Source organism: Thalassophryne amazonica, chromosome 9, assembly GCF_902500255.1.
Source record: "Thalassophryne amazonica chromosome 9, fThaAma1.1, whole genome shotgun sequence".
Classification (NCBI taxonomy): Eukaryota; Metazoa; Chordata; class Actinopteri; order Batrachoidiformes; family Batrachoididae; genus Thalassophryne; species Thalassophryne amazonica.
This window is the reverse complement of record NC_047111.1, coordinates 74,856,880-74,871,874: the sequence shown is the minus strand read 5'-3', so window position 1 is coordinate 74,871,874 and position 14,995 is coordinate 74,856,880. Positions and strand designations below refer to the sequence as shown.

General features: G+C 45.5%; 1 protein-coding gene across 1 annotated transcript in view; it reads left to right on the top strand.

Annotated features, from left to right (window-relative positions):
• LOC117517395 (rho GTPase-activating protein 42-like) overlaps positions 1-14,995 on the top strand; it is a 74,579-nt gene that overhangs the window by 5,788 nt on the left and 53,796 nt on the right. Inside the window, 2 exon segments of the mRNA XM_034178399.1 lie at positions 706-801; positions 927-988. Coding sequence (XP_034034290.1) covers positions 706-801; positions 927-988 — 158 coding nt within the window.

Here is a 14,995-nt window from a genome sequence, read left to right as displayed (position 1 = left end):
AGAGGGTGAGTGCTTTTATCACAGTACACATTATAAGCTAATTGTTAGCTGTTAATAGAAACAAATTCTATGAGGAGCACCTTTTTTTAAGAAACCGCTGAGATGAAGCATTGCGGTGAGGCACTTCTCAGTGCTCTTCCAGTGTTTTACTGTCAGAAATAAACATTATATGAACACAGGGCCTAGGAAATGTCACAACGCATGTACACTCTGCTTGCCAGCAAATATTGTTGACAGTCACTTTCAGGGATGTAATATGAACATAATAATGACATACTATGGCTAGTGTAAGAAAAGAAGAAAAAAATAGAGGGAGGAGGGTGATAAAGGTTCACATATTATGAGACCTCTCTCTCTCACACACACACACACACACATTCTTTCTCACTCTGTGTCTTAGATGCAGTCAGCACTCTATGCATACAACAACAAATGTGAAATGAAACATCATGGGACGGCGCATGTGATAACAGTGCTGTGAGTCAGTTCATTTGACCATTGTTCATCACATAATATACTGTTTACAGGGTGATTTATGAAAAACAAAATAAATGAACAAAAATGAGTGCACAGTAGTTGTCCATACATACATGTTTCATTTTATTTAGAAATTCAGTTTGTGAACTATTACTTTAAAGTTGCAACAATAAATAGACTGTTTGGCCTATTTAAAGGGCCTGAACCTTGTCTCTCTTTCTCTTTCAGGACTTTCCCTTGCTGTTCAGCGTTTCTCTCAGTCTCTGCAGGAGTTCCAGTTTGAGTGTATTGGTGATGCAGAGACTGATGATGAAATCAGTATAGGTGAGGTGCTAAGCACCATAAAATGGTCACTGTTGTTGATAAATGCTGATATTAAATGACATGACTATTTTAATTACATTTTGTGCCGAAACTATTTCAGAGTTGTGTAACCTCTCTTTTTACAGCTCAGTCTTTAAAGGAATTGTCTCAGCTCTTGAGTGCCATGGAAGAAGAGAGAAAACGACTGGTAAAAATGTATTTTGGTGTGAATGAATTAGTGAGTGAGAGAGAAACATGGAATTGAGGTCCTTGTGATGTATTTTGCTAGAAATACAAAGTGAAATTTCATCTGTGGTGACGTGGTCCTTTGTACAAGTATTGAATTTTTCATGGTGATCTGCCTCAAAAGTTTAAGTGTTGTGTCGCAGACCGAACGGTCCCCACTAAAAATTGGTTCGCCCTGCCTTCAATGCGCATGAGTCATTTGGGACCACGGCAGCATGTCTGAGTCTGACTCTATACACCCAAAGTGATCAAAGGGAATAATGTGATTATTAACCATCAGATGACAAGGTAATACCTCTTAAATCATTTTAAAGTCAGTTTTAAGCAGAAACGAGGCAATAATTGCCTCATTTCGCGACTGATGCACCGAAATTACGTCGTCACAGCAGCACGGCAGATGTCTGACATGCTGTTCTCATTGGTCTGCCATCTTTTATTATGAAATAATGCTGAATTTATGTGGAAACGGTTGTTGTACAAAAGCTTCAGATATCTGTCGCTGAGATAGATGATGACTGGAGTGCAGTTTTAAGCAGAAATGAGGTGACAATCGGTGGATCACAGCTGATGCTTAGAAATGATGATGCTGATGCTCCGAAATGACGCATGTGCAGGGAAGGCAGGGTGGACTGTCTTTTTAGGGGGACCGCTCAGTCTGCGACACTGGTACATACTTCCCCAAAAGGAAAAGAATGTAGTCCAGAAAAAGCCAATTATTTTTCCTTATTTTGTGAAAATTGCTTGTTTTTTTCAGATTTTGTGTCTTTAAATGCCTTTGCAGTCTTTTTTAGATGTACCCAAAATATTTCAATAAATTTATTCCAGGCTGAACCCAAGCTTTTCACAAAGTATTGACAAAATCAGTTCTAGTGCCATTCCCTATTTTGGAATGACTATAGATACATTGAAATGGAGCTTCATCTCCCTGAAAAATTAGAGCGCAAGGTCTGTACGGAGAAAAATCAGACCGACGTGTTGTCAGTACAGTTGCATGTAAAAGTTTGGGCACCCCTGATGATTTGCATGATTTTCCTTTCTACAGTTGTATGCAAAAGTTTGGGCACCCCAGATAATTTTCCTGACTTTCCTTTATAAATTATTGGATGAGATTTCAGTTAAATATATCATATAGCAGACGAACACACTGATATTTGAGAAGTGAAATGAAGTTTCTAGTATTTACAGAAAATGTGCAATATTTATTTAAACAAAATTGGGAACGTGCATAAATTTGGGCACCCTTGTCATTTTATTGATTTGAATAAATTTGGTACTAATTATTGGAACACAAAATTGGTTTGTAAGCTCATTGACCCTTGATCTCCTTACACAGGTGAATCCAATCGTGAGAAAGGGTATTTAAGGTGGCCATTTGCAAATGTTTCCCCTCTTTGCATCTCTTCTAATGAGTGGCAACATAGGAGCCTCTAAACAACTCTCGAATGACCTGAAAACAAAGATTGTTCAACATCATGGTTTAGGGGAAGGATACAAAAAGCTATCTCAGAAATTTCAGCTGTCAGTTTCCACTGTGAGGAACATAGTGAGGAAATGGAAGACCTCAGGCACAGTACTAGTTAAGGCCTGAAGTGGCAGGCCAAGAAATATCTCAGATAAGCTGAAGCAATGGATGGTAAGAACAGTCATAGTCAACCCACAGACCTGCTCCAAAGACCTACAACATGATCTTGCTGCAGATAGTGTTTCTGTGCATCTTTCAACTATACAGTGCACTTTGCACAAGGAGATGCTATATGATGCTGTAATGCAGAGGAAGACTTTTCTGCGTACACGCCACAAACAAGGTCACTTGAGGTATGCTAAAGCACATTTGGACAAGCCAGCTTCATTTTGGAATAAGGTGCTGTGGACTGATGAAACTAAAATTGAGCTATTTGGACACAACAAGGGCCTTCTGCAGAAATAACAGCTTCTAAATGCTTCCTATAGCCCATCTTATGTCACTACGAAATTGGTGAACATGCGACGAAAGTTGCACCTGTGGAGAAGTGATTGACTGACATGTATTGGGGATATAGCTAACATTATGATCTGAGGAGCCAAGATAGACCTGTTTGGATTGTTTATTGCAACATTCTTTAAGGCCCCTTCACACATAGCATGAATGAGGCCGAATGGCGCACGAAGGAAGATTCAGACGACAGTCGTGCAAATTCGTGCTGCACTCGAATGCCTCGTAGAGCAGTCTCACAGCAGTTGGCACATCCATGCGATCAGAACACATGCATTCTACATTCGTGTTAGCTCGCATTGGAAAACAATCGAACGGCAGTTGAGTTGCAGTCGTACGGCAAACTGACTGCAGTCGCAATATTCGTATGGTAAGTTGTACGAAAGTCGAACCATTTGGACTATGGTTGAGAGCAATTGAAAAAAGGGAGAAAATAGGAAACAAAGAGAAAAGACAGAGAAGGGGTGAAAAAAGAGTAAAATGAAAAACAAAGAGAGATAGGGAGTGACACAGAGAGATGGCGAGAATGTGCGTGCGTCAGGGAGGGGATGCGGCCGCTGTGTGATGCTTTGATAACAGAATCAGCTTTATCTGTCCTCTGGATTATGTCTTTGATGATCCACTGTATGGACTGATGTATGTGAACCACGGTCCCATGATTGTGGGTTGACTGTCTGTGATGCACTTCAACACACATTCTGGGTATTCGGATGTCATTTGCCCAGCATTCATACACAGCTGGCCGAATGTCTCCCAACTGCATCTCGAACTTTGCAAATTTTGCCCATTTGGCCTCATTCATGCTATGTGTGAAGGGGCCTTTAGATTTATGATTTTGTCTTCTTCCAAAAATATGTCTTGGGGGAAAAAGAAGGGGGTGGGGTTCGTGCTATCAGGCCCATCTACATGGTTGTGCGTGCGTGTGTGTGTGTGTGTGTTAGGATACTATGTTAGGTTTTCAATAATACATTTTTTATTAACAACCGTGGTAGATGTATGCAATTGTTAAGAAAAGAAAAGCTGTCTGCTTGCATTAAACTTCTTGTTTTATTGGCAGTGCCTGAACATCATGTTGGATTAATCCACCATTACACCCAAAGCTCCTTTTAAAAAAAATTTCTTCACCTTTGATGATGTTTACGTCACCATCTCCATAAATGTATTTTTTATTTTTATTTTTTAAGATTGCAGGAGTTTCTTCTTTCTCAATTATTTCTACAGCACTTTCACTTGTTACGCCTTGATTTTTTCAGTCCAAATTGGATTTTCACAGCAGTGTAATTTAGACATTTGCAGTGTCTGCTCCGTGGTGATTTGGAACATGTCTGTGGTTTACAGACCGTCTATCAAACAGAAGCTTTTGTGTAGTGGTGTCTGGAGTCTGACACAGTCTGTGTGCATGTGAAGTATGTGCTCACTGCTCTGTGTGTGTGTGTGTGTGTGTGTGTGTGTGTGTGTGTGTGTGTGTGTGTGTGTGTGTGTGTGTGTGTGTGTGTGTGTGTGTGTGTGTGTGTGTGTAAGGGACCATGTGGAACCTATTCTGCCAATTCCCTTGTGAAACTGTGAGCTCAAGCAAGACTGTCTGGGAAAGTCCATAAAAGGGTTCAGTGTGTGTGTGTGTGTGTGTGCGCGCGCGCATGTGCGCGTGCCTATGCCAACTTTCTCTCGCTGTTTTGGTGTGGATTTCCACTTACACTCACATGATAGGTTAGAACTCTTAAAACTGCTTTCATTGTTGAGTTAAAGGACATTTCCAGAAACTGTTCCTTTTAAAGATTCCCCGTATTGAGCTCCTCATTCAAGCTGTGAAGACTATTACAAGATAAGAAAATGCCTAAAATGTATTTTAGAAAAACATGAAAGGAATGCAGACCTTCTCAATAGTAGTGGCATAACATTAAATGGATATGAAAGTGAAGTCATAATGGATGGAAGAGAAGCTCTTTGGAGTGTTAAGAAGACATCTGAACACACCTGCTCTTATCCCAAGACATCCAGTGTATAGACTACATTTCTGTAATTATACAGTAACATGATTTTGGAGGGCACTATGGTTGATCTTAACACATAGTAAGTCCCTTCAGCTGCTCCCTTGTTTTGCACTCAGGGTCACCACAGCAAATCCAACGTGGATATCCGTGTGTAATTGGCATATGTTTTATGCCGGATGCCCTTCCTGACGCAACTCCACATTAGATGGAGAAATGTGGCAAGGGTGGGATTTGAACCGTGAACCTTCTGCACTGAAACCAAGCGCATTAACCACTTGGCCACACATATTACAACAAAAATCTGCCCTACACTCGCAAACCAGCCCTCAATCAGGAGCCACCATTTCTCAGCCCCACCAATAACACACACCCATTTTGTGTTACTCTGGTGGCATGTGCAGGATTCTGATACAGGAGACAGATCATTTCATTCAACCAAGATGTCTGATCAAAGTGAGAGAGTTTTAGCCTCCCTAGCAGGGAGAATTCTACAGCTTGAGTCTCATATTAAAGTTGTGAGACACCAAGAAGTTAATGAAGAGGACACTCATGACTTAATAAAGAGACATAAGAACAAGAACACCACCAGGACAACGAAGAGTGATGTGAACTTGTTCACTGAATGGCTGAGTGGAACCAAGGAGAAGAGAGGGCTGCTTGTTCTTTCTCCGGTGGAACTTGACAAATGGAGTTGATGATAATTATATGATTCTTCTTTATTTTTGTTGTAATATGAGATAAATATCTTATTACATGTCTGTTTATGTATCACTCCCTGCATCATGCCACTCATCCTTTATTGTGGGGGTGTCTGGAGTCTGGTACAGTCTGCGTGCATGTGCAAAGTATCATCGGGGCATGATACATAAACAGACGTGATAAGGTGTACATCAGCACCCCATCTATGATTAGCAGCCCTCTTCAAGTGTCAGACTGTTAATGAAATGGAGGACTGATAATCAACCATACATTCTGGAATAAAATCATGTTATTATCATTATCACTTACAGCACACAAGCATATCCATTATCCCTCATCAAACAAAGAACACCCGTTTATCCTATGGTCAGATTAACTACAAATAAGGGTGACAGTTATTAAGCACAGGCTTCAAACAGAAGTGAATCCACAACAACATTCTCCAAACAGATAAAAGTTCAAAAAGGGGCTTAATTCAAAAGTAAACGGGTCCCACATTGTGAGCTGTTTCTTCTTCTTCTTCTTCTGCCTGTTCACTCCTACATGGAGCATAGGCCACTAATGAACGTCTTCCATCCATGTCTGTCTTTTGCTTTTCTTGCTATAGAATGCCAGTTTTCACTAGCTCCTTTGATTTGCTCTTCCAAAGAGCGTTACCAGGTGTTGCGGGATGCCCCTGTTTCTTTTTCCTTGAGGGTTCCATCTGAAAGACTGGCATGTGATATTGGAATCCGCTTTCCTTAATGTGTGGCATAGCCAGTTCCATTTTCTCTTCAGGATTTCTTTTGTTGGCGGCTTATGGTTTGTACACTCCCATAGATCTTTATTGGACATCATGTTTGGCCATCTCACTCGTAAAATTCAGACTCGGAGGAGGAGTGGAGGTGACTTGGGCTCACCTCCATGCACAGCTTGGGCTCTGGTACCCAACTCCTGGAGAGGGGCTGGATGCTCCACTTTTCTGGCGTTGCCCACGGGGAGAGGCGGAGAGCTGGGGTTACATTGCTTATTGCTCCCCAGCTCAGTCGCCATGTATTGGAGTTCACTCCGGTGAACAAGAGGGTCGCGTCCCTACGCCTTCGGGTCAGGGACAGGTCTCTCGCTGTTGTCTCAGCCTACGGGCCGAGCGGCAGTGCAGAGTACCCGACCTTCTTGGAGTCCCTGGGAGGGGTACTAGATAGCGCTCCGACTGGGGACTCCATTGTTCTCCTGGGGGATTTCAACGCCCACGTGGGCGGCGACAATGAGACCTGGAGAGGGGTGATCGGGAAGAACGGCCTCCCCGATCTGAACCCGAGTGGTGTTCAGTTGTTGGACTTCTGTGCTAGTCACAGTTTGTCCATCACGAACACCATGTTCGAGCACAAGGGTGTCCATAAGTGCACGTGGCACCAGGACACCCTGAGCCGGAGGTCGATGATCGACTTTGTAGTCATATCATCTGACCTTCGGCCACGTGTCTCGGACACTCGAGTGAAGAGAGGGGCTGAGCTGTCGACCGATCACCACCTGGTGGTGAGTTGGATCCGCTGGGAGGGGAGGAAGCCAGTCAGACCTGGCAGGCCCAAACGTATCATGAGGGTCTGCTGGGAACGACTGGAAGTAAGGAATGCCGTCAAGCTGAAGAAGGAGTCCTACTTGTCTTTGTTGGTAGGTGGGACCCCGGAGGCAGCTGACAGGTACCGGCAGGCCAAGCGTGCCGCAGCCCGTGCGGTCACAGAGGGAAAAGCTCGGGTCTGGGAGGAGTTCGGGGAGGCCATGAAGGAGGACTATCGGTCAGCCTCAAAGAAATTCTGGCAAACCGTCCGACGTCTCAGGAGGCGGAAGCAGCTCTCCACCAGCACTGTCTACGGTGCGGGTGGGGAGCTGTTGACCCTGACTGGGGATGTTGTCAGGCGGTGGAAGGAATACTTCGAGGATCTCCTCAATCCCATCGTCATGTCTTCCGAAGAGGAAGCAGAGACTGGGGACTCAGAGGCAGACTCATCCATTACTCAGGCTGAAGTCACCGAGGTGGTTAGAAAGCTCCTCGGTGGCAAGGCTCCTGGGGTGGATGAAATCCATCCTGAGTACCTTAAATCTCTGGATGTTGTGGGACTGTCTTGGCTGACACGCCTCTGCAACATCGTGTGGCAGTTGGGGACAGTGCCTCTGGATTGGCAGACCGGGGTGGTGGTCTCTCTGTTTAAGAAGGGGGACAGGAGGGGGTGTTCCAACTACAGGGGGATCACACTCCTCAGCCTCCCCGGTAAGGTCTATTCCAGAGTACTGGAGAGGAGAATTCGGCCGATAGTCGAACCTCGGATTCAGGAGGAGCAGTGTGGTTTTCGTCCTGGTCGCGGCACACTGGACCAGCTCTACACGCTCCATTGGGTGCTCGAGGATTCATGGGAGTTCGCCCAACCAGTCCACGTGCTTTGTGGATATGGAGAAGGCATTTGACCGTGTCCCTCGGGGAACCCTGTGGGGGGGTGCTCCGGGAGTACGGGGTTCGGGGTCCTTTGCTAAGGGCTATCCAGTCCCTGTATGACCGCAGCAGGCGCTTGGTTCGCATTGCCGGTAGTAAGTCAAACCTGTGTCCAGTGCACGTTGGCCTCCACCAGGGCTGCCCTTTGTCACCGGTTCTGTTCATTATCTTTATGGACAGAATTTCTGGGCGCAGCCAGGGTGTAGAGGGGGTCTGGTTTGGGAACCACAGAATCTCGTCTCTGCTGTTTGCAGACGATGTGGTTCTGTTGGCTTCATCAAATCAGGACCTTCAGCGTGCACTGGGGCGGTTTCCAGCCGGGTGTGAAGCGTCCGGGATGAAAATCAGCACCTCCAAATCCGAGGCCATGGTTCTCGACCGGAAAAAGGTGCTTTGCCCTCTTCAGGTCGGTGGAGTGTCCTTGCCTCAAGTGGAGGAGTTTAAGTATCTCGGGGTCTTGTTCACGAGTGAGGGACGGATGGAGCGTGAGATCGACAGACGGATCGGTGCAGCATCTGCAGTGATGCGGTCGCTGTATCGGACCATCGTGGTGAAGAGAGAGCTGAGTAGGGGGGCAAAGCTCTTGATTATCGATCGATCTACGTTCCGATCCTCACCTATGGTCATGAGATTTGGCTCATGACCGAAAGAACGAGATCGTGAGTACAAGCGGCCGAGATGAGTTTCATCCGCAGGGTGGCTGGGCGCTCCCTTAGAGATAGGGTGAGGAGCTCAGTCACTTGGGAGGAGCTCGGAGTCGACCCGCTGCTCCTCCACGTCAAAAGGAGCCAGTTGAGGTGGCTCGGGCATCTTTTTCGGATGCCCCCTGGACGCCTTGCTGGAGAGGTGTTCCGGGCATGTCCCATCGGCAGGAGGACCCGGGGAAGACCCAGGACACGCTGGAGGGACTATGTCTCTCGGCTGGCTTGGGAACGCTTTGGGGTTCTCCTGGAGGAGCTGGGGGAGGTGTGTGTGGATCGGAAGATCTGGGCGGCTTTGCTTGAGCTGCTGCCCCCACGACCCGACTCCGGATAGAGCGGAAGAAAATGGATGGATGGATGGATGTTTGGCCATCTCACTCGTAAAATTCAGCGGAGACATCATTTATCAAGGCCTGCATCTTTGCTTCAAAGCTACGGTGGTTTTCCAAGCTTGCAACCCATAGAGGAATTCTGAACTTTAAATTTGAGTTAAAGATCTTCAGTTTCGTAGGAAGTGCTATTTCTTGAGACTTCCACACTTTGCAGGGGAGGTTAAAAGCAGTTCTTGCCTTTGTATCCAGACTTACATGTCTTCCTCTGTAGCTCCCCCTTGGTTTGCAACACTTCCCAGGTAGGTGATGAATGTAACTTCTTTAATCCCAGAGTTGTTAATCTTGATGGCTTTGTTGCTCTGAGTGTTTGTCTTCATTACTTTTGTCTTACTAGCATTGATCTTGAGTCCCAGTGCACCTGCTGCAGTTTGAAGAGCTGTCACCTTCCTCTGCATCTGTACTTGGTTATGCAAGAGCAGTGCAAGATCGTCGGGAAAATCAAGGTCCTCTAGCTCTTGTGTCGGTGTCCCTTGGATGCCATTTCTTCCTAGTTCTGTGGTAGTTTTCATGCTCCAGTTTGTTGCCAATAGGAAAAGAAAGGGTGATAGCAAGCAGCCTTGTTGAACTCCTCTTTTGATTTTGAAGGAGGTGGAAAGGTTGCTGTAGTGGCCAAAGCCAATGAAGAATGACAAAGTCCTTGTGACAAGTTGAAGATGTTTATTGATGATATGTAATAACAGGGTTACTTGATCAAAGGTTCTCAAGGAGAGTTGAATGTCCTGATATCACATAAATGATCCACAATAATCTGTAGGCAGGTTGACTTGAATAACTGCTTATAGTCCTACTTACAGTTTTGCAGTCTTTAAATCTTCTCTCCAAATAAATATCCTCAAGCATGTACAAAGAATAATGCCTCCTTATAGTCCTTGGGGTACAAAGTCTCCAAAGTGTTGTGAACTGGATGAGAGTGAGGTAGTGAATGATCCCCCCAAGGCTGGAAACTCTTTATATAGGTACCCTCTGGGTGGTGTTCCTGCTAGAACATTCTAGCACAGAACATTGTAGAAAAGCCCAGAAAGGTCCAGGTTTTACCAGAAATATTGTCAGTAGCATGAATTTCTAGAACATTCTATCACATTCCAAAACCTTCTACAGGCTTGTAGATGTTTCTAACTAGTCTTAAGCCCAGGTTACACATAGACGGTTTTGTCGGCGGGTAGTACGTAGACCGAAGTTTGCGGTAGTTCCGGCTGTTTTCGCAGTGGAAAGGGGCGGAGCATTTCGCCGGCGTTTTGAGCGCCGTACTAGCCGCAAATATGAGGATAAAACGCCGCTAAATCCGCCGAATATAAGCGGCGTTTTGACGCCGTAGCATCCGGCACACGTCAGGCAACGGGGGTTAATACCCAGTTCTATCCTTTACAATCGCAGGTTAAGACACGCGTGAGAACGGCAGTGTTCTGCTGCCACCGATAATGCCCTGTGTTCCGGTGGATTTATCCAGGCAAATTCTGCGTTACTCCAGGAACCTTTGCATATAGGCACCGCCCCCAGAGTATAATAGGCTGAAGCAGCTATCACTGCAGGGGGAGGGAGCTCATCCTCACCCTTTATTCTCCTTCCTTTTCCCCTCCTCACGGTTGCTCGTCTCCACCACAGGGCTCTCCTCTGCTTCTGAACCAGACCTCTTGGTAAGTCCTTGCCGCTGCCAGTTTTCTTTTAGGAGGCATACTGGAGCTTCTCTGCAAAAATGTCTGGAGCTGGCCACGAGTGAGAGGCCTGCATGCAGCGTGCTAGCGTTTTTATACTGACTGCCGCCTATCGGCCGTTTGGAACGCCGTTAACCGGGAGGTGGCGTTTAGAACGGCGTACTGTCCGCTAGCGCCGCCGTTTTGTCTTCCTCTGTCGCTGGTTAAAACGCCTTTGAGGACGCCAGTGTGGGCTCTATCGCCGTTTTACACACCGTTGATTAGGGATACAACGCCGGCCGCCAATCACGGTGGTGTAAACTGCGGCACTACAGGGAGGGGCAGGATGAAATGGAGATTAAATAGTGTCAAACGCCGTTGATCGCGTTGTCTCCGTCGTCACGCGAATTCTCCGGGAGTGCTCCCAGAATTATTCGAGATGTTGAAAAAATTTTTCGACGATTCCCGGTAAAGCCGGAACTAAGCCACGCCCCCTAGTGCCGGTGTTAACAACGGCGTGTGATCCTTAAGACGACCAAAAACTCTTCCGGGACGCTTCCGGGAGCTCTTACCGTCTATGTGTAAACGGGGCTTTAGGGACATCTCAGTGAAAACATGTTTACCAATGTACAAGGACCTCTAAACTGTCTACTGAGTTCTGGATTATTCTATTACTTCCTCTTTTATTCTAACACCTTACACTACATTCCCGGCCCTTTAAATGTGAACTGTAATAGTGAACACTTACAACTCTTACACAAGACACATTCGTGAATATACAACCAAATTACAACGCAACACTTTTGGTTTTGCTCCCATTTTGTATGAGATGAACTCAAAGATCTAAAACTTTTTCCACATACACAATATCACCATTTCCCTCAAATATTGTTCACAAACCAGTCTAAATCTGTGATAGTGAGCACTTCTCCTTTGCTGAGATAATCCATCCCACCTCACAGGTGTGCCACACCAAGATGCTGATTAGACACCATGATTAGTGCAACAGTGTGGCCTTAGACTGTCCACAATAAAAGGCCACTCTGAAAGGTGCAGTTTTGTTTCATGGGGGGGGATACCAGTCAGTATCTGGTGTGACCACCATTTGCCTCATGCAGTGCAACACATCTCCTTTGCATCATCCGTGAAGAGAAACACCTCTCCAACGTGCCAAACGCCAGCGAATGTGAGCATTTGCCCACTCAAGTCGGTTTACGATGACGAACTGGAGTCAGGTCGAGACCCCAATGAAGACGACGTGCATGCAGATGAGCTTCCCTGAGACGGTTTCTGACAGTTTGTGCAGAAATTCTTTGGTTATGCAAACCGATGTTCCAGCAGCTGTCCGAGTGGCTGGTCTCAGACGATCTTGGAGGGGACATGCTGGATGTGGAGGTCCTGGGTTGGTGTGGTTACACGTGGTCTGCGGTTGTGAGGCTGGTTGGATGTACTGCAAAATTCTCTGAAACGCCCTTTGGAGACGGCTTATGGTAGAGAAATGAACATTCAATACCGAGCAACAGCTCTGGTTGACATTCCTGCTGTCAGCATGCCAATTGCACGCTCCCTCAAATCTTGTGACATCTGTGGCATTGGCTGTGTGATAAAACTGCATCTTCAGAGTGGCCTTTTATTGTGGGCAGTCTAAGGCACACCTGTGCACTAATCATGGTGTCTATCAGCATCTTGATATGGCACACCTGTGAGGTGGGATGGATTATCTCAGCAAAGGAGAAGTGCTCACTATCACAGATTTAGACTGGTTTGTGAACAATATTTGAGGGAAATGGTGATATTGTGTATGTGGAAAAAGTTTTAGATCTTTGAGTTCATCTCATACAAAATGGGAGCAAAACCAAAAAGTGTTGCGTTTATATTTTTGTTGAGTATATATTACCCAGACAAGTCATATGTATTACAACATTATCCTGTTAATTACAAATACTCAATTTGCAACATATTCATCATATGCAACTAATTAGTAATTTACATATGCAAATCACCTGTGATGGCAATACAGTATGATATCAGAGGTGCAGACTTCAAAGTCTTTATTTACAAAGTCAAGACAATTTAAATTAAGTAGCAGATTCGAGCAGGCATAGTTTATCAGCAGGTCTAACAAGCACATTTGTAGCTGTTTTGAGTTCGACAGAACGAACTAACCCATCCTTTCCTGCAAAGGTCTTAACTACTCGGCCTAGTGGCCAACTATTTCTTGGGAGATTCTCATCCATAACCAAAACAACATCATCATTTCGGACATTTTGGACTTTTTGGTTCTAACCACTTCTGTCTTAGTTGCACTGTAGGAAGATACTCTCTTATCCACCGTTTCCAGAATTGGTCTACCAAGTACTGCACATATTTCCATCTACGACCATAGATATCCTATTTTTGGAAAGTACCAGGTGGAACATCAAAACCTCTGCCCAATAGCAGAAGATCGTTTGGTGTCAAAGGTCTGAAATCCTTTGGGTCATCTGATACTGGGGTGAGTGGTCTGTGAGCTATTGACTGTACCTCACAAAACACTGTGTTCAACCTTTCATCATCTAAGACTTGATCTCTGAGCGTGGCATTTAGCACCTTACGTACTGTCTGAATTTTGCTTTCCCTGACTCCAATCCATATGGGATGCAGCAGGTGGGTTTGAACTCCCATGCACTTGTCTCTTATGAGAGAATCTCCCTTCGTCTTTGTGGTCTTCATTCCATTTTTGTATGGACTCCTGTTGCTCTTTATTTCCTCCAACAAAGTTTGTTCCATTGTCTGATGTGATCTTCTCGGGAACTCCTCACCTGGAAATGAATCTGATGAACGAATTGGTGAATTAATCAGCATCCGTTGAATTGAGCACTTCAAGGTGTATAGCTTTTGTTGTAAGACAAGTGAACAGACATCCATACCTCTTTTCTTGACTCCGGCCCCTCTTCACATAAAACGGCCCACAACAATCCACTCCTGTGTAAGTGAAGGGTGGTTTGTTTGATGTGACTCTGTTCTTGGGTAAATCAGCCATCCTTTGAACTTTTGTCTTTCCTCTCAGCTTCTTGCAGACTACACAATTCCGAAGAACTTTATTTACAAGCGGGCGTCCCTGGGTATCCAGTACTTTTCTCGAACTCTGGAAAGAACATATTTTCTCCCAGAATGCTTCGAAACCACTCATGGACATGCATCACTATGAGTTCTGCAGCATGGTGTTTCCTTGTAGAATTAAAGGATGCTTGGATGAGTCACTGATTGGGGCACCTTCAAGTCTTCCCTGCATACAAAGCATTCCATGTTCATCTTTGAAAGCTCTAACTTGAAGATACTGCTTTTGCGGAGGAAATGCCTTTTACTTGTCTCCATTGCAGAAACTTCATCAGAATAGCATCTTTTTTGGATGTATCGAGCAATGCTTTTCTCTGCATCTTGGAGTTCACTGACAGTAAGCTTATTTATTTAGCTTAGGTTTACGTTGCTTGAGCCATCTTCCAAATCGAAGCAGCCACACCACCGCCGCGACAGGCACCAGAGAACTTGCAACCACAGCTACAAGTGGCCGCATCGACAATGGAGGTGGAGAACATGGTCCACTCCGACTCCATGTCTCCATCCTCCACCGGGATCTGGGAGAAGCTCTCCCGGAGGTGGGAGTTGAAGACCTCACTGACAGAGGGTTCCGCCAGTCATTCCCAGAAGACCCTCACAATACGTTTGGGCCTGCCAGGTCTGACCAACTTCCTCCCCTCCCAGCAGATCCAACTCACCACCAGGTGGTGATCGGTCGACAGCTCAGTCCCTCTCTTCACCCGAGTGTCCAAGACACGTGGCCGAAGGTCAGATGATATGACTACAAAGTCGATCATCGACCTCCAGCTCAGGGTGTCCTGGTGCCATGTGCACTTATGGACACCCTTGTGCTCGAACATGGTGTTCGTGATGGACAAACTGTGGCTAGCACAGACGACCTGAAAGTTTAGCTACAAATTGCCAGAAGGTACATCTGAGATGCAAGCCTGGATCTGATCTGTTTTGGTGAAAGAAAATCCTTCTCTGCTCTACTCCACTATGAAGCTAAGAGTAGTGATGCAAAATGCTCCCATGACCAGTATGAAATCAAGGACC